The 18396-nt window shown below is 30.1% G+C and overlaps 5 protein-coding genes across 7 annotated transcripts; 3 read left to right on the top strand and 2 right to left on the bottom strand.

Moving 5' to 3' along the window:
- Window positions 1-196: 196 nt before the first annotated feature.
- LOC143343859 (zinc finger HIT domain-containing protein 3) lies at window positions 197-1686 on the bottom strand. The gene is made up of 2 exons (XM_076769177.1): window positions 1517-1686; window positions 197-703 (listed from the first exon to the last, which is right to left on the bottom strand). The coding sequence occupies exons 1-2, from the start codon at window positions 1585-1587 to the stop codon at window positions 367-369; spliced, it is 408 nt and encodes a 135-aa protein (XP_076625292.1). The 5' UTR covers window positions 1588-1686; the 3' UTR covers window positions 197-366.
- A 615-nt stretch (window positions 1687-2301) lies between these two features.
- On the top strand, window positions 2302-5313 carry Rps27a (ribosomal protein S27A). Its single transcript, XM_076768916.1, has 4 exons — window positions 2302-2358; window positions 4561-4685; window positions 4746-4963; window positions 5096-5313. The coding sequence occupies exons 2-4, from the start codon at window positions 4583-4585 to the stop codon at window positions 5243-5245; spliced, it is 471 nt and encodes a 156-aa protein (XP_076625031.1). The 5' UTR covers window positions 2302-2358; window positions 4561-4582; the 3' UTR covers window positions 5246-5313.
- Window positions 2314-4470, top strand: Ip259 (NSA2 ribosome biogenesis factor-like IP259). 2 transcript variants are annotated; one of them, XM_076768913.1, is made up of 2 exons: window positions 2314-2358; window positions 3513-4468. In XM_076768913.1, the coding sequence occupies exon 2, from the start codon at window positions 3583-3585 to the stop codon at window positions 4360-4362; it is 780 nt and encodes a 259-aa protein (XP_076625028.1). In that variant the 5' UTR covers window positions 2314-2358; window positions 3513-3582; the 3' UTR covers window positions 4363-4468. The 2 variants fall into 2 exon arrangements, with proteins under 2 accessions (XP_076625028.1, XP_076625030.1); XM_076768915.1 differs by lacking the exon at window positions 2314-2358 and adding an exon at window positions 2369-2915 and having other exon boundaries at window positions 3513-4470.
- A 1258-nt stretch (window positions 5314-6571) lies between the features above and the next one.
- On the bottom strand, window positions 6572-12896 carry LOC143343749 (protein Aster-B). 2 transcript variants are annotated; one of them, XM_076768952.1, is made up of 14 exons: window positions 12588-12896; window positions 12372-12498; window positions 11934-12228; window positions 11665-11860; window positions 11292-11572; window positions 8840-8992; window positions 8605-8758; window positions 8278-8436; window positions 8023-8144; window positions 7697-7889; window positions 7397-7627; window positions 7162-7315; window positions 6973-7093; window positions 6572-6903 (listed from the first exon to the last, which is right to left on the bottom strand). In XM_076768952.1, exons 2-14 carry the CDS (start codon window positions 12416-12418, stop codon window positions 6775-6777), a joined length of 2235 nt encoding a protein of 744 aa, XP_076625067.1. In that variant the 5' UTR covers window positions 12419-12498; window positions 12588-12896; the 3' UTR covers window positions 6572-6774. The 2 variants fall into 2 exon arrangements, with proteins under 2 accessions (XP_076625067.1, XP_076625066.1); XM_076768951.1 differs by having other exon boundaries at window positions 12372-12896.
- A 1775-nt stretch (window positions 12897-14671) lies between these two features.
- LOC143344203 (uncharacterized) lies at window positions 14672-18393 on the top strand. The gene is made up of 4 exons (XM_076770033.1): window positions 14672-14849; window positions 14951-15290; window positions 15814-15974; window positions 17299-18393. Exons 1-4 carry the CDS (start codon window positions 14832-14834, stop codon window positions 18268-18270), a joined length of 1491 nt encoding a protein of 496 aa, XP_076626148.1. The 5' UTR covers window positions 14672-14831; the 3' UTR covers window positions 18271-18393.
- The last annotated feature ends 3 nt before the right edge of the window (window positions 18394-18396 follow it).

Here is an 18396-nt window from a genome sequence, read left to right as displayed (position 1 = left end):
ATTTGCAATGTTTGTTAATCAAATTCAAAAGAAAATTGTCGTTTGTCAATAAACGTTATACAAAAATTATTTGTTTACTTCTGCCTTCCTTGCATGTAATCTTTAGTTTTGCAGGAACTATACCACTATTTAAATGAGAACACAGTATTAATGTATGTAACACGCGCGCACGCACACACGCACACACACCTTAGAAGTAAAATAATTTTTAATAAATATAGAAAAATCTTCTTATAACAACTTATAAATTTATGGATTTCAAGAAAACTAATGTTCCAATTGAGTTAAACAAGAATATTAATTTGAATGATATGACAGTATTTAATGACATGATAATTCAATTTCCCACAATATTATCTAAGTATATTAACATGATTGATCATTAACTGGAGCTTCCACAATTTTCAAACATGCATCTGCCATTTCTACAAATATTGGCTCCGCCATAGCCAAAGCTATAGCTTTTGTAGGATTTTCATTGGTCAGTATTGCACACATAATATCACGTACGTGTGGATTTTTTAAACAATTCTTTAACTCTTCGCTAGATTGTAATTGTTTCAATTTGTCAATAGGAACTGTATCCTCTGTAGGGAAGTTATACTTAACAGTATTTACTTTATCTTCTGCAGCTTCACTTTGTTGAGGCTTTGGCGGTTGACAGTTACTTGCTTTGTGGGCTTTACAGCAAGCTTTAGAGCAACTAACACACAAAGTAAAAAATATGTGTAACTATCTATTTATGTTCTGCATTAAATTATAAAAAAAAACTTTGGCTCTATGTTATTGTACAAGAAATAGAGTAGTTCAAAGAATTCAATTTCATTGACAATAATTTATCAGATATTGATAATAATATTAGAAAAATTTACTTGTTAATATTTTCTTTTCAAATCTTTGTCTAACAGTGTTTAAATGTTGCTTAACAGAATCTATAAAAATGCTATAAAATGGAACATTCTTAGCAAACGGACCATTCACCGATCAGGATGAGTTATACATCATTCGATTTGTCTAATTCAGTACATTATTAATACACATTTCATTATTTGCGGAAATTCGTTATTTTTTTTTATAAACTGGTTGTTAGGAATATACCAAACATATAAAAAACACTAGTTTTAATTTAGCCAGACTGAGGGGAAGAAACAAACATGCCAACATGTTTGCATTGTACTTTGATGGGAGGAAATATAAAACTTTGAAAATTCACCAAAACGAACCAATAAATATAAACAAACAATTACATAGAAAAATATTTGTGTTTTTATAAAAACAGAAGCTTTCAACATTGTATCGCTATTAAAATACGATTAAAGAAATTTTTTCTTTTCCTATACGAAAATGACCTACCCCAATATACATAGGTTAAGTTTATTATAAGAACACGAAATAACATAAAATTTGCAATGACTTCTCTAACATTTGAACATACGGGCACAGGATCTGTGTAAACTATTACATGTAAAAATATGTCAGCAGTACGATAAATACGAAGATAGCCTCTCATACTTACTATGGCTCTTTACATACAGGACACTTATACGAACACTCTGTTCTTTCACACACACAACAAATTCTCTCCATAACGATTAAACGATTTCAATTATTCGTGTAAAATTAATTACTTTAAATGAATAATTGTATAATTTCCAAACACTCTCTTCTTCACGTGCTTTCGACCATCTTATTTGGTCACATGTCACATATCAAAATGGCCGACATTAATTTACATTGTGTTATAAAAGACTGTAGTATATTAATCTAATTAAATCTTTCTCATCAAACATTTAAATATTTAATTTATAACAAATGGTTTTTAGATAATACAAAGACGAAGTTTTTAATTTGAACGAGAAAATATACAAAATAAAAACTGAATTTTACAATTTTAGTTCGCAATCGAACTAAAAAGAGAGGCAGCAGCATACGTCAGACGATTTGAACAAACATGAAACCAAATTAGATGTAGATAATAAATTTTACATTGAATACTAATGAATCACAATTATGGTCCTTCTGAATTTTCTAAAGTTTAAACATTTCTCAATTTTTAACACTAAATTATTTAAATTATAAATAATTAACAGTCAGTTTGCTTTCCTGACTCTACGAGCTCGCGTACACGTTGTTAAGATTTCTTTTTAGAACATTTTTAAGTTCTGTCTTCGTGAAAACTTGTTTGAAATAAATGTCGTCTTAAGAGCCGTTAAATTTATGAATTCAAAAACCTGCTCTACACCAAATAGTACATCTTTCTTACCACTAGATGGTGCTTTCTATTTTTCGAGTTTCCAATATCTTAGTTCGTAACCGAAGGTTATGATTTCTTTCCGCATGCGAGAGGCGTGATTGAAGGTATGTTAAATCGATGATTTCTGAAAATTATTTCGAACAAATGATCATTTTAATGTATTTCTTACCCATTTACGTCTTACAATTTCTATAAATGCGTTTACGAATTTTGTTACATGTATAGTTGTTCTATTTCAATGTTTACGGGAGAGAATAAGACTGAACACATGGCGTGCTAAATCAAATGTTATTTTATAATATTTGTAAAGGTAATCACATTAACAACAGAAGAATGTTAATTTTTTTTTAATATTTGTAATATACCTACTTGATTAATTTTCGTTTGGAAATTTACGAAAGGTATCAATTCTTACGTATTTTTCAAGCACGCAATGGTGTATTACACTTCACATGAATGTAAAATGGTATTATTAAACTTGTAGTAATATTTACTGTGTTCTCGATACTATTAAGTGTATGAATACAAATTTTCTTTTACGTCTAATTATATAAAATTTGTGAACATCGAAGTTGATAAATATATTACTATTAAACATATCCATTAAATAGTATAAAAGTGTAATTTTTAAATATAAAAAGAAATGTACATAGGAAGTCAGGTAGGTACATCTAATACTTTCAGACTTTTTATATTGTATGCTATTTAGTAGACACGATAAAATGGTTCTTTTTCACATAAAGTATGAAGTAATGCGTTTGGAATTATTGCTTTGATTTAAATCGATACTATTGCCCTTTAACAATTTGACACGAAGGATGTAAAATGAATCGAAATAAAATTTTCTTGAATGTATACATTTTTTTTGTGTTTACATTTCGAATATTCCTTAATGCATATCAATTATAATAATTTAAACTCCAATTGTTGTTATTACATTGAACACATAAATAAAACATTTTATTATTATAATAAGAATGATGTTTCATTTCTCCAAAACAAAAAATTGAGTCAAATTATATCATTTAATCACCTTATAATTTTTAAAGTTTCTTTGATAAGAAAATTTTTCTTCAATACATCCTTTTTTTTAAATTTTTATAGTTTTAAACATGTCACACGATATATAAAAGTAATAAATCATTCTATCAATAACCATACAAATTAAAATTTAAGAATAAATTATCTGATACTTATAAGGTAAGTTAGCAGTAGACATACCAATTATTTTTTGCAGTTTAAATTTTCTTATTTTCAGAATCTATAAATTGAAGAGGTACTTTAATTTGCACGTAAAATTTATATAAGAAGAAGGATAAATAGTCACAATGCCGCAGAACGAGTATATTGAAAGGCATCGTAAGCTATATGGACGAAGATTGGACTATGAAGAAAGAAAAAGGAAAAGAGAGGCCCGTGAGCCTCATAAACGGGCCGAACGTGCTCGTTCATTACGTGGTATAAAAGCAAAAATATATAATAAAGAAAGACGAAATGAAAAGATACAAATGAAAAAGAAAATAAAATCCCACATGGAAAAGAAGGTGAAAGAAAAGTCGAAAGACGTGTCGGACGGAGCATTACCAGTATATCTGTTAGATCGTGATGTTAAAAAAGATGCAAAAATATTATCGAACATGATAAAACAAAAACGCAAAGAAAAAGCTGGTAAATGGGATGTTCCAATACCTAAAGTTAAAACACAATCAGAATCTGAAGTTTTTAAAATAGTAAGAAGTGGAAAAACTAAACGTAAATCGTGGAAAAGAATGGTCACAAAGGTGACCTTTGTCGGTGAAAATTTTACTAGAAAACCACCAAAATTTGAAAGATTTATCAGACCAATGGCTTTACGTTTCAAGAAGGCGCATGTAACTCATCCAGAATTGAAAGCAACGTTCTGCGTGCCGATTTTAGGAGTAAAAAAGAATCCCTCCTCATCCATGTATACAACTTTAGGCGTTATTACAAAAGGAACAGTTATTGAAGTAAATATTTCAGAATTAGGTTTAGTAACACAGTCTGGGAAAGTAGTTTGGGGAAAATATGCTCAAGTTACGAATAATCCTGAAAATGATGGTTGTATTAATGCTGTATTACTTGTATAAATTATTGTATTGTATCGAATATTTTAATAAAAATTACATTTGAACAAATATCTTGTTTAATTCTTTAAATATCATGATTGATTATAGAGTATGGTTGTCTATATAGTAAGTTAAGTACATTGATGAATTCTTTTTTGTAATACAGGTTTTGCGCAGAGCTAATTAATTTTCTTATTTGTGTTTTTATTCTTTTTGCAGTGTCCATGCCACAGATTTCAACATGCAGATTTTTGTAAAAACACTTACTGGGAAAACCATCACCCTAGAAGTTGAGACATCGGATACTATCGAAAATGTTAAAGCTAAAATTCAAGATAAAGAAGGTAATAATGTAAAATATATATTACAGTAAATGTTTATTAAAAAAAAATCATTCGTTACAGGCATTCCACCAGATCAGCAAAGATTAATTTTTGCTGGAAAGCAACTAGAAGATGGTAGAACTCTATCAGATTATAATATTCAGAAAGAGTCTACCTTGCATTTAGTTTTACGTTTGCGTGGTGGAGCCAAAAAACGCAAGAAGAAGAATTATTCGACCCCTAAGAAAATTAAACACAAAAAGAAGAAGGTTAAACTAGCTGTACTCAAATTTTACAAGGTACGTGAATACCATTTATAATTTCAATTCAACAAAGGTGTTATAAAAATATTAGAATGATGATAATCGTCATATGCACTGCCTTATATGCGTTCTTGGCGAGATGTATTTAGAAATTGTATTATCAAACAGGTGGATGAAAATGGAAAAATTCATCGACTAAGAAGGGAGTGCCCCATGGAACAATGCGGCGCAGGAGTTTTTATGGCAGCGATGGAAGATCGTCATTACTGTGGCAAATGCGGTTATACGCTTGTATTTAATAAACCGGAAGACAAATAAGTTGAAAATATGTACTTTCACTTGATTAAAAAAATATCATAAATACAAATCTATAATTTGATATTTTATACCAGTTTGGATCTTTCAGGTTTATAATTTTAAATATAAAGTTCCTTACAGGTATTTTTTTAAAACTTATACAATACGTCGGGGCTACTAAACTTATTCCCTGCTGTTCTTGCACTACTGCTATAACTCATCTTTTAACTATTAATATATTTCAACGAAATTATTTATTTTTTAATGGGAGATTCTAGAGACCAAAATAAGACGAAAATGAAGAATGGTAATTTGTTAATTGAGGCTTCGTTAAAAAGTTATCAACGTTTAAAGTTCCGCCTGTAGAACGGCAATCTGCATGCAGCTGTGTGCATGCGACAATGGTTCTCACTCAGCATGAGAAACTCTACTTACTGACGTATCGACAGCCTTACAGTTTTATAAGTGAGAACCATTATCGCGCGTGCGCAGCTGTTGGCAGATTGCCGTTCTACAGGCGGAACTTTAAACGTTAATAACTATTTAACGAAGTCTCAATTAACAAATTACCATTCTTCATTTTCGTCTTATTTTGGTCTTTAGAATCTCCCATTAAAATTTTTGCCAGGAGTGGCCGAGCGCCCTGTGTAGATATGCTCCAAATGACGTCATGTTTAGATAGCCATGACATTTAATTTTAATCATTTTGAAAAATTACAGGAACTCTATTATTATAAATAACACCGAGTCACCGGAACCAAGAATTGGTGGGGATAGATTACTTCTGTGTATTGTTTTAAAAATTATTTATTTTTCTCCTTTACAATGTACTAATATACATCACCTATACACATATATATCACCTATGCATGTACTTATGCATGTATACATTACAAATATAAGATCATTATGAAAGATTTCATAAATTTAATACTTCGTAAGAAGGAAAACATACACACCGCAACAAAGCTACAAGACATAGTTAAGACTATGGAAAACTATTCCAGGAAAGAATTTCTTATCTATTCTAAGTATTTCTTACGTATCTATTTACCTATAAGTATGACAAAAGAATATGACTAAAATTGTTAGAAATGAAAGTAGCATTACGCATTATTAATAAGTGTTGTAAAAATTATATCACAAATAATGACAAAAGTTGTTAGTTGATGAATTTTATAGTTTTATCGCACCTTTTATCTTACGATAAACTGACCGACGTTTTAACGAAATAAAATAAGTGCCTTATAGTTTTGTTGCTGAGTATACGTAATAATATATTGTGAATATTCAAAATAATAGAAATAAGTATATTTAAATTACATTTCCTATAAGACAAATATGTCACATGCGTATTGTTGCGCACTTGGAGTTTAAAGAATCAGCATCACAGCGCATTTCTGTGCCTAATCATAAATTATGAGCAAGTACAACGATTATTAACAATACTTCTATTTTCAAGTAAACTTAAAATTTACTATAATTATGCTTTTTAATCGCATATCGTATTACAATGCTTATTTAATCGAAATATTTTACGCTTTCTTTTTTTATATTTCTGAATGACTTCGCTGTTCCGTATGCGAATTAAAACTTTTTATACTTGGCTTTAAGACTGAAAACATTTTTTCTGTTGCAGGGTGAATACTCATTTGTAACTCTGTTAACGATTCCTCTGTCTGTAATAATGAAACGTTTTCACAATATAAAATCGTTGTAAGTTTATACAAGTATAATATGGGACTTACTTGTCTAAGTAATTGTACTGCTGTATGCAGCACTCTTTGCCATTTCCTCGTTTCTACGTTATGCAATCTTTCTTGTTGTTGCAATAAATGAATCCAATCTTCATCAGTCTTTGGGGTATTTCTAGAAATTAAACAATTTCAAACATTCTGCGGACACATTAGATTTTGTACTAAATGTGTAATACGCACTTCAACACATGTAAGTCCATGATTGTATGAGCTGCAGCTTCTTCTAAACCCCACAATTTATAATATAATAGGCCATTAATTACCATCAGACATAATACAGCAATCAACAGCATTGAACTAACTATCATATTACCATCCCCTCGAACACCAGATACTATAATGCGTGGTAAAATATTACGGTAAACGAATGTGTAGTGAAATATTATGATATAATGTTGTATTACAGTTCTCGTACCATTATTATCATTAATGCGTGGTAAATTCAAGGAATTTTGTAAATTGGGAGACGTATGATCTGAAGAATGAGTTTGCAGAGCGATACCAGATGCTGTAACACGGCGTCTTCTTCTTGTTTTTCTTTTTAGTCCTCCACTACTGGTATTCTCTTCACATTCTATAGTTAATGCTTTTATTAAACTCGTAAAATATTCTTCTATTCCAGCCCAACAATTTTTCTCAATAACGCCTATTTTTGTTGTAAAAAATAATTAACTATCACTTACAAATAAAGGATCCATATGTCATAAGCTCTTACCTTTTACAAAGGTCCAAACATTCTTTTTGTAATTTATTTGAGCATGAATTGTGATACTTGTTTCGTTTTCGGAAATACTGGTTATACAATAATGAATTAACACACAAAATGTGTCCGCATATGGGATTCCAGCATTTACACTCTCTACATCAATACTATATAAATGACCTGGTCTGCTACACGGTAGCATCACCTATAAATATTTCAAAATGATATGCAAACACAGGTAATGGTATTTAGGTAAATATTAAAATGCATTATTAAATCTAAAATAAAAACAAATTGAAGTTATAATACGTTTGATTAAACAGTAATTACTGTGTCACCTGTGTTTCTGTAATGTGAGCGGTTCTTGGTCCAATAGTTTGAGATAGCGCTATTGTAAACGATAAATTCCTAACTTTCTGACTTGTCTGCTCATTGTACATCCATGCTGACTGTACTAAATCTGATTCAACAAAAACATTTGTCATAATTTCCTAAATTTATTTATATAATAACAATTATATCACAAATAATATTTTATTTCACGAATATCATATTGTTTCTATATTACAGGTTATCGAGGTATCGTAACTTACTAGTAGTTTTGCGGGCAGTTTGAAAATCTAAGAAAAACTTTGAATTCGTGAACAACAAGGTGAATAAGTGATCAATGTGAATGGGAAACGAAGCCTTGCTAATTTGTCGACCCTCATGTGATGCTGTACATATTACACTGCCTCTAATACTGGGTTTCACTGAAATTACAATAATTAAATATATTATACAAAGTGTTTGGCTACAGGTGTTAGAAACTTTAAAAATTCTGAAGAATCTAAATTTTAGTCCCAGTTTTTTTTTTCTACGAAACTTTGCCAACATATTCTCCAAGTAAAATTAAAAAACAAATTTTTTTCAATACATACACCCATGTTTCTCCGCTTCGCTTTCTGTCGTGTCGCTTTGATCTGTTGCATCAGGGATAGGAACTGGTCGAGACCGATGTTGAATTTCTGTTTTCGATTCGATAATTCCATCCCCAATCTCGGTTGCTGAGTTTTCCACATTACTACTTTCTACCTACATTTTAAACCAAACATAAATGTTATATTGGTTTACAATGTTTAATTGCCTTTTTAATACATTCGTGTTTTAAATTACCTCCGAGCACGATTCTACAGACAATCTTGTTGGTAATTTTTCCTCATCGGGCGGTGGTAACGGTGGGACATAATCTTCATCGTCCGACGTTAAACCCAATTCATCTCCATAACAAGAATGAACAAGTTGCCACATTTCAGTTGCATTCATTGGCTAAAATAGTAAATATCTTACAAACGGAACTGTAATTCATACGTAATATTTTGTGAATAAAATAAATAATTTTATAATATTTAACAATACAACATGAAATGCAATTTCCTCATAACACACACACACACTATGAACAAGTCTTCTACTATTCTGTGAGGCAGACAATAAAACTTATGAACTCTAATGTCGGCTGCATGTTATTTATATATCAAACGGTATATACATACACGCAATCATCACAATAGACACATATAGATATGTGTTTACATAAACAGTACTGTTAACAGTAAGTGTTTCAGTACATCTTCGAAATGTACATATCAAAGTTATACAACCATTTCATTTTCAAAGAAATATAAAGAGTGACAACAATGCCCCAGCTATACAAAAGCTTATTTAAAAATTTTCGAAAACAAACTGAAGAAAGAGGTGAATGAAAAGCACTCAATAGAAACCATTGATAATCTGTGTATTAATTCCATCATTTAACAGAGAAACAGAAACGGAAGTTAAATTCAATTTGGCTAGATTTAAATTTAGCATTGACTCGAAATTTAAAAAAAAGAAAATATTATGTAAATGTTTTGAAAATTTTTTGTTAAAACTTCGTAACAAAAATATGAAACACAAACAAAATTTATGATTAAAATCTGATAATGACGTACTATTATAATTAAAAAACTGTGGAAGAAATATCTGTTTCTCATAGTTATCCATGAATATTAATAATTACTGAGCATTGTAGAAATCCACTATAACAAAACCTTTGTCGGTATTTTCTAACGGCGTCGCGAACATTTTCGCCACACAAACTACACACGAAGCAAATAGTTGTATATTTTTCATTCAAAAATACTTTAAACATTTTGGTAATTATTAATCTGCAATATATACTGTCACTGAAAGTATAACTATTACCGACAATGTAACAATTAGTGGTTTCAAAACATGCATATGATGCGGATAAACAGATAAGATAAACAGTATTGGCCTGTTTTTATCTTCTATACTTTTACCAAAAATTTATAATGAAAGATTTGCTGTTGAAAACAAAATTTTGGTGTATAAAAACAAAAATATTTTGAACTACATTGCTATATTCTGTAATGGTTAGAAGATTTTCAAATCTTATCGAATTTTTATTAACCATACGCCTTTTCCGATTTTTCATTAAAACAATGATGACTCATTCTTGCATTTAAATAAACGTTTCTCATTATTTGAATAACTTCGAATAATAATTTTGAGTTTTCTTCTTATAGTACGTAAACTTTTTTAATATTACAGTATATATGTTTATGTATCGAAGATTGAACGCCTAGATGTTTTATAATAAAATGTTTGAGACCCAATCAACAGGAAACTTATATTTGAACATGAATACTTTTATCATTAATATCATTTCGATTATGTTTTTATCAGATAAGTATTAATCATTTAAAAACAATAGTCGCACAAATCAAAATAATGTTGCAAATCATTATGAATTGCGTAATGTATCTTTGTTATTTGATTTCCACAAAACAAAAGATTTTTTGTACTATGATTGAAAAGACAGACGTTTTGTATGATTATGCCCTAAATATATTTCATACTGTAAATGTGCAGAAAATGCGTGATATTATAAATGAAATATTCTTGAGATTAGTAAACAAATGCATTTAAGAACAGACTTCAGATATATTGGAATACTTACTGTTAACGATATAATGCGTAAGTGAACATGTATTTATGTGAATTTCTTGTCTATGAACCGCCACACGCGGAAAATGATATATGATTTATTTTGTCATGAGGAGTTTGCATGTTTCATCTTCTCATATGATTGTGGGACACACACTTTAGTGGTATACCTATATGAATCTTGTAACCGCTTTATGCATTATGCAACACCTTATAAAATCTGAATAGCAACATGGAAGATAAGAAATGAATCGACATTTATAAATCATGCAACAATTATTGTAATTATCTGTCAAATAGGAACTTTTTATGTAGCAATCAGTTAATGTAGGAGCGAAATCACCGACCACGAGTGTCATTTGTCTGAATGCGATGTGAATGAAGTCAGTCGACGATTGTGCGTATGATATTACTGAACTGTATCTTTCGTTAAATATGTATATTATTACCGTTTAATATTTCATGTCTAATAAAAGTGTTGTTATTGAATGCACTGTCCCTTGAAGAACTATATTTAAATATAATGGACAAGCATGTATTACAATATTTGAGTTTTATACAAAAAGAATTTAAACAAATTGTTGAAACGTTCATATTTTACATAAAATTGTCATACCTCACCAATAAGAGCAGTTTGCCAAACGCGAAATAGCATTACGTATGTTTTGTCCCTTGCTCCAAATGATGTCAGAAAAAACTTATCGGTGGCAGTGCTTATTAAAATTGCGTTAGGAATAACAAGGGCAGTTTTCTCTTTGGTAATAGATGTAACATCCTTCCAACGCAGGGATACTAAAGTTTCCCAACTGAAGATATTTGCATAAAAGCACACATAATTTTGAGAAACATAAAGCCGTCCATGAACTAATATCTCACGTTGTAGTGCACACGAATAATCTAAAAGTCACACATTGTGGTGTATTTGTAATTGAATATGAGTAACAAGTATTTATTACTATGTAAATGTATATAATTAATTAGTTACTTACCAACAACTAATCTTTCATCATCTGGTACATCTTTGAATATTCGCTTAAAATCTTCAGATCTAGATTTATAGGTTGGATACAAAACATTATACCAAGATGACTTTTTTTTACTTCGCTCGCTACTACGTGTTTCCTTTTTGCTTTCGTGTGATATTTTTATCACTTGAGAAGAATCTGACGATTTATTCGCTGCATCCTATAATCAATCACAAGTTATATTTTAGAAAATTGCTATAACATAATTTTATGGCAAAAGATAAAAATCTCACATTTAATTGATGCTCTTCGGATTTGGTTATGTTGTTAGATTCTTTAGTAGTTGAATCAGAATTTGTTTTAGAATGATCTCGTTTACTACGTGCTTTGGGACTAGGGCGTGGAGACAGATTTGTACTTGAAACTGGACTATATCGTTCTCCACACGTTCCAGTAAGTGCTTCTTGAATATTATCTGATACACCATTTCCCATATTTGTTGCTGAATTTTGAGTCTCCAATCCAGCTGAATTTATGTTACTCATTACTTCGCGACTAGATATTAACAAATCTTCCACTGATTTATTCCTATTGAAATAACATTGCACAATTAAAAGTAAATGAATATTAAAATAACTCTTCTAATGCTAAAAGCAAATAATAATACAAAAATATAAAGATATTAGAATAATATGATTAAAATTAGTTATGTTTACTGTAAAATTACGTACATGCTTGAGGCTGGATATTTCTGAAGAGATTCCACTTCAAAGTACATAATAATTATAATGTTGTCATAAATATCATTGATGTATCTGTGAACTTGTCACAATATTATAATAGTGCACAGCAATTTTACTAAACAACAACGGTATAGCTCGTTTAATAGTTAACAATAATACAGTTCCTTAATTGTATTGTAATTATATTTTGAAAAAACAACATACGTGTGACTATCACAAAATGTGTAATCATCAATGCACTGATAATCCATTTCAAGTAAAATTGTAAACTGTTATGAAGCGCGCGTCAATTGCTTTAATTTATGTAAAGTCATAATGCAGCATATTTATATACAATCATTAAGTTTACACTTTCTTATCGATAGCTTTATCAATGTATTGCACTTTTTTAAAACAAAATAGAAAACAGTGCGCGTATCAAAAATGTTCCACCATATTGAATCAGTACAGTCTTTCTTCCGGTTGACTGTTACGCATCAAAATTTATAAAAAATTAATACGAACATAATTAAATGCAAGTATACCAATCTTAAAAATACGAAATAACATAAACAGCATAGATTTTCTTTGCAATATAATATACTTGTGCATAAATTTTATGATTATAACTTAATCTCTTTGTTAAATTATCGAATATTTCGTTTTTTTTTATTTTATTTAAATAATTTCATTGGAAATATACAAAGAAGTAAATCGTTTATAAAAGTATATACATCGTACATTCTTAATTATCAATATTATATTAATTAATTAATATTTAAATTTCAATGCGATATTCGCATGAAGATTCATATGTAGGGCTGTTCCTAACGAGGAACTAGGGACAATCGCTGATTGTTTATTATAACTTTATAAATAACTGCTTCTCTTGAATGCAAGTAGAGAATCTTACGAACTTGATAGAAGTTCGAGAAAGACTGGAAAAATTTATAGAAGCAACGTAAGCAATCTTAAATATGCATATTCTTCAAAAATTGAATCCTACTGGGTGTCCATTGATATTGTATTTAATTTTCGCTCGTATGCAGTTAATATAAACACACTTATTGTGTTTTTAATTATACAAGCTTGCATGACACAATAAGAAAAATTTTCCCAATCGGATGTCAATGTGTCAAAACGACTGCTTTGATTGGTACATCGTACGAAAATAAAAATCAACAAATATATCCTTTACACGATACCGTTTCAAACTATGTGTATGTAAATATAAAATTGCACATCAAATTCTTAATTAAATGATATTAAAGTAGAAAGGGCAACGAAGAACACAGGAACGGCACTGTTCATACGAGACGGTTATACGCTTACTCACGTTTTCTCAACATAAGATCGTTTTGCACTTGATAATCATATTTGTGTTTACGTGCTTCATTATATATATTTTATCACTATAAATATAACTATTCACTAAACTTTACTTCTTTAATTGCTTTTATCAAAAAATGAAAAACCTATCTTTTAATCTAACACTAAATCTGTATATACACATCTGCATTATGTTTACCTCGACTTACATCAGTTATTCGGGAACTAATTAGTGCGTAAATTCAGGGTATGACTGGTGTCAAAGATAAACAAATTGATTGCCCATGCAATGTCAAAGAGTGCAGGTCGTGATAGCGTATCGCTTTTACAGCTATTTTTTATGCAATTGACTGTTAGATAACATTTAATTGCATGTAAAATGGCGTAGAATAATATTTATATTATTCACGAAACGATAAACTTTGATCTATTTTATACCTTGTCTATGCAAGTTTTTGAATTTCCTGCCATTTTATTTAGTTTTCGTATTACAGGACAGGCGGCGCTGCCCTACTAAAATTGTGGTTACTTTTAACACGTCTTTCAGGTAGGCCATGCAAGGGCGAGCGAGAACGCTACATTTTTAATAATAATTTGTAGAAAACCGTCATCGGCTTTCCAAAACCCTGGTGTTTCGCAGCTATGTGCCAACGCGGATTTAAGATACGTAATTAATGGAGTTCCAATCAATTCCCGTTGCAACACTATGTGTATTAAACCTAAGTTCACGCGATAGCGTAACAATATAAAAGGCTTACGCGAGATTCTATTCGAACTGATCAATTGTATATTTAAAAACAAATTTAAACCAAAAACACCGCCTTATTTTCTCTTTTACGTCTCTCTTTTTCCCATCAGAGGTACTTTTGTTAGTTCTGTCCCCATGGATGGTCCGCTGTAGCTTTAGCTACTGGACTATAGAGGCGCCACAAAACTCTGGGAGTACGATAGTTTACATATCTATGCTGATCACACTGATCTATGATTAGTTATTATTTATTTGTGTATGCGGTATCCTCGAATAATTTATAGTAAAAATCGTTATTGTTTTTGTATATATATCAAGGAAATATTTTATAAAGTACATTAATTGAAATGGTGTAATAATACAATTAATTTCGTTACACATTCGTGACCAAAATGGGTGGAGGTGATTTGGTATGTTAAGTAATAATTTAAATATTTCGTTGTGTGAATGAGTGTTACGTATATGCTGTATAGAGCGTTTATTTAAAAAAGTGAATAATTTGTTAAAGCAGAATTTGAAAAAATCATGGCACCCATCTACTATGAAAAATATAGAGAAAGTTTGGAAAGCAGAACAACAACAAAATCAAGAAAAGAAAAAGATAGCTGAATTGAAGAAAGAAATAGAAATGGAAAAGGACAGGGAGGATATGAAAAAGTATGCAGAGGACCAGGGCGTAATTGAGAAAAAGGATGACAAGAAGTTGGATTGGATGTACAAAGGACCAAATCAATCAGTCAACAGAGAAGAATATTTACTTGGACGACCAATCGATAAATCTTTTGAGCAAATGGTTCAGTCAGAAAAGGATACTGAAGTGAATCATGTACCGAGAAATCATGTTGAACATGGTATTTTATGTTATAAATTTTATGTATATATATAATGTTGTGACTAGAAATTCTTATTTTATATATACTTAAATAAATTTGAGGTTTTATAAATTTTAAGGTTTTAGGTTAAAAAGAAATATATAATATGGAAAACTATGTCTTTGAGAATTATGGAATTTGTAATGAAATATTTACACACTAGCAACGCCAATTACCTCTGAAAGATTTTGTTCAAATGTTAGCAATATTGATTCCTTAAATAAGTTGATTGCCTTCAAAAAGTTGAAATAATTATTTTTTAAATCAAAGCAGAAATTATTAAGTAAATATTAACAAAAATAACATTTTAATTTGTTTTTATACTATGAATCTCAAACTTTGTAAAATCATAATTACGATTAATACATTATGCTTCAAAGCAAATCCTTCAATGTAAATTTACCATTTTTCATTTTTGTCTTACTCTATGGAGGCATAGAATCTTCTTGGCCCTATTTGCACCTTTAATGTAATTTTATATGTGACTTGTTTATAATTTCAGAATGTATTCCACCTTCGTTACGTTTCTTTTCTGGTAACGAACAAGTTGACCTGGCAAGAAAGATGCAAGAAGATCCTTTGTACGCTATAAAAAAGAAAGAGATGGAAACGAGGAATCAGTTGCTGAAAAATCCTGTCAAATTGAAGCAGTTAAGACAGCTGGTAAGTGAATATCCTTGTAAATGTGTTTTTTGTACAAAATAATCAATGATTTAGTAAAATATCTTTAGGTTATTGCCCCTATCCATTTTAAAGTCCCTTTCGAACCAACAAGGTTGTTTTTTTTTTTAATCTATATAGGGTGTTTGGCCACCCCTAGGAAACACTTTAATGAGAGATTCTAAAAGCCAAGATAAGAAGAAAATCAAGAATAGTAATTTGTTGATGGAGGCTTTGTTAAAAAGTTATTAATGTTTAAAGTTCCGCCCGTACTGAATTTTTTTCTAGAAAGCGGGTAGGATTTCGGGGGTATGTCTATTCACCAAAAATGATTATAATTGACCCCCGCAACAAAAAATAATTTTTCCAGAACGATTTGAAATTTTTTAATTTCGCCGAAAAATTAAGGCAGCTACCCCCTGTCGATTTTTCTTAAAAATTCGTTTTTTATTTTTAGTAATTTTGTTTGACGCCCTATAGAAAAGTTGTCTAATACTTTTTTGTAGGTACCCATGAGCTCTACTTCAGAAAAAAGTTTCATTGAAATATATTCACTACTGTAGGAATTATGACTGTTTGAAAATTGGACCATTTTTATGGGGTTTTTCGTATTTTACGGGTTCAAGGAGCAACTTTTCCAATATTTTTGAAATTTCCACATATTCTCCATCAAAATACGCGTAGTTTGCTTTTTTAAACATTAAAATCGTCCAGTCCGTTCAGGAGTTATGACATTTTAAAGATTCGCATGAAATTTTGGAGTAACATTTCTGGTCAGAAATTATATTTTCAGTAAGGAATTTTTTTCTCGAAAATGGTTAGGATTACAAGGGTATGTCTAATGACCAAAAATGATTGTAATTGACCCCCGTAACCGAATATAATTTTTCCAGAACGATTTGAAATTTTTTAATTTCGTCTAAAAGTTTCAGTACCTACTCGAATTTTTTTCTCGAAAGTGGATAGGATTTCAGGGGTGTGTCTATTCACCAAAAATGATTGTAATTGAACCCCGCAACCAAAACTAATTTTTTCAGAATGATTTGAAATTTTTTAATAACTTTTTAATGAAACCTCAGTCAAGAAATTGATATTCTTGATTTTCGTCTTATTTTCGCCTCTAAGTTTTTCCCAGGGATGACCGAACACCGTGTATATTTGTCTATGGAAGTTTATTCTTTCACTTCTGTCTATGTTCTTTCTTCGCTGTTATAAGTTTTTGTATATGAAATGGGTTCTATTCATATAGTGAATAAATGAATAACTATCAATTTGAATTGTTAACAAATCTTTTTATTTGTTTAATGATTAATTCATTATTGGTTAGTTGGAACAACAGTCGAAAAAGGACAAATCTGAGAAAAGACAGAAAAGGAAGAAAAAACATCGACAAAATGTAGATAGCGATGACGAAACGCAATTAGATATGTTGTTAACTGCTAAATATAAACAGTTAAAAGACAAAATTAATAATAAGGACTTAATAAAGTCAATGAAGAAGGTTAAACATAAACGAAAGAAAAAATTGAAAAGCGAAAGCGATAATTCTAGTAGCGAATGCGAAAGCAGCAGTGATGAAAGTTCGAGCGATGAAAGTGTAGAAAAGTATAAACAAAAAAAGGGAAGTAAAAGCAAAGAAGATAGCGCTAGAACTAAAAAACATAAAGAAAAATATATAGAAAGAGCTGATAAGATGGAAGACAGAAGGCAAGAGGCTCACGAGAAACGTGCCAGAAATCATAGTTCGAGCAGAGAAAAGAGCGACAGTTTAATTTACAAAAAGAAGAGTAGAGTAGAAAGAAAAGATTTTGACAGGAATAAAGACAGAGATTTTCATTCGAGAATGTCTCGAGATAGAGAAAATAATTCTCATAAAAGTAGATATCACAATAGAAGTAATGTTGAAGACGTGCGTGCTTCGCATAAATTAGATTATAAGGAAACTAGTAATCTTAAATCTTCTGAAATAACCCAAGAAAAGCATAAGGATAAAAATAAGAACAAAGATAGGTGGAATTCTAAGAAGAAACATCTCACGGAGGAAGAGAAGGAAAGACGTAGACAAGAAATGATAGCGAATGCAACATGGAGAGATATAGAAAGAGAGAAAAATGTTAAAAAATATAACGAAGAAGAAAAGAAAGAAATAGACAGTGGTAAAGAATATAATCAAGATTTTGTTAGAAAGCACTTAGCAGCTGCTGCGGAGGTAGGTACTATTGCATCTAGAATTAAGGCTAATATGAATAACATACAACGATCCGGACGAGCAATGGACACAAATTTTGCCAAAAGGTGATTTTCACGAACGTGATTAAATTTGTACAGCCGTGTAAAATTTCATTTAATTTTCTGTAGAATGTATTATAATACTATAAATATTACAAAAATATATTTTCTAATGTATGATTGTGTACTGTAATGG

The sequence above is a fragment of the Colletes latitarsis genome, chromosome 7 (assembly GCF_051014445.1).
Source record: "Colletes latitarsis isolate SP2378_abdomen chromosome 7, iyColLati1, whole genome shotgun sequence".
Lineage (NCBI taxonomy): Eukaryota > Metazoa > Arthropoda > Insecta > Hymenoptera > Colletidae > Colletes > Colletes latitarsis.
The sequence above is the reverse complement of the archived record's forward strand: the minus strand, read 5'-3'. Positions and strand labels throughout refer to the sequence as shown.

What these genes read in the sequence shown, in the direction of transcription:
- LOC143343859 (XM_076769177.1), bottom strand. Translation starts at nt 1,587, where the DNA reads ATGGAGAGAATTTGTTGTGTGTGTGAAAGAACAGAGTGTTCGTATAAG. An exon ending in CCTGTATGTAAAGAGCCATA is followed by an intron (nt 704 to 1,516) that starts GTAAGTATGAGA and finishes TTTGTGTGTTAG; the next exon opens with TTGCTCTAAAGCTTGCTGTA.
- Ip259 (XM_076768915.1), top strand. Translation starts at nt 3,583, where the DNA reads ATGCCGCAGAACGAGTATATTGAAAGGCATCGTAAGCTATATGGACGA.
- Rps27a (XM_076768916.1), top strand. Translation starts at nt 4,583, where the DNA reads ATGCAGATTTTTGTAAAAACACTTACTGGGAAAACCATCACCCTAGAA. An exon ending in TAAAATTCAAGATAAAGAAG is followed by an intron (nt 4,686 to 4,745) that starts GTAATAATGTAA and finishes CATTCGTTACAG; the next exon opens with GCATTCCACCAGATCAGCAA. An exon ending in CTGTACTCAAATTTTACAAG is followed by an intron (nt 4,964 to 5,095) that starts GTACGTGAATAC and finishes ATTATCAAACAG; the next exon opens with GTGGATGAAAATGGAAAAAT.
- LOC143343749 (XM_076768951.1), bottom strand. Translation starts at nt 12,418, where the DNA reads ATGTACTTTGAAGTGGAATCTCTTCAGAAATATCCAGCCTCAAGCAT. An exon ending in AAATATCCAGCCTCAAGCAT is followed by an intron (nt 12,229 to 12,371) that starts GTACGTAATTTT and finishes TTATTTCAATAG; the next exon opens with GAATAAATCAGTGGAAGATT. An exon ending in CGAAGCGGAGAAACATGGGT is followed by an intron (nt 8,437 to 8,604) that starts GTATGTATTGAA and finishes TTGTAATTTCAG; the next exon opens with TGAAACCCAGTATTAGAGGC.
- LOC143344203 (XM_076770033.1), top strand. An exon ending in GAGAAATCATGTTGAACATG is followed by an intron (nt 15,291 to 15,813) that starts GTATTTTATGTT and finishes TTATAATTTCAG; the next exon opens with AATGTATTCCACCTTCGTTA. An exon ending in TGAAGCAGTTAAGACAGCTG is followed by an intron (nt 15,975 to 17,298) that starts GTAAGTGAATAT and finishes ATTATTGGTTAG; the next exon opens with TTGGAACAACAGTCGAAAAA.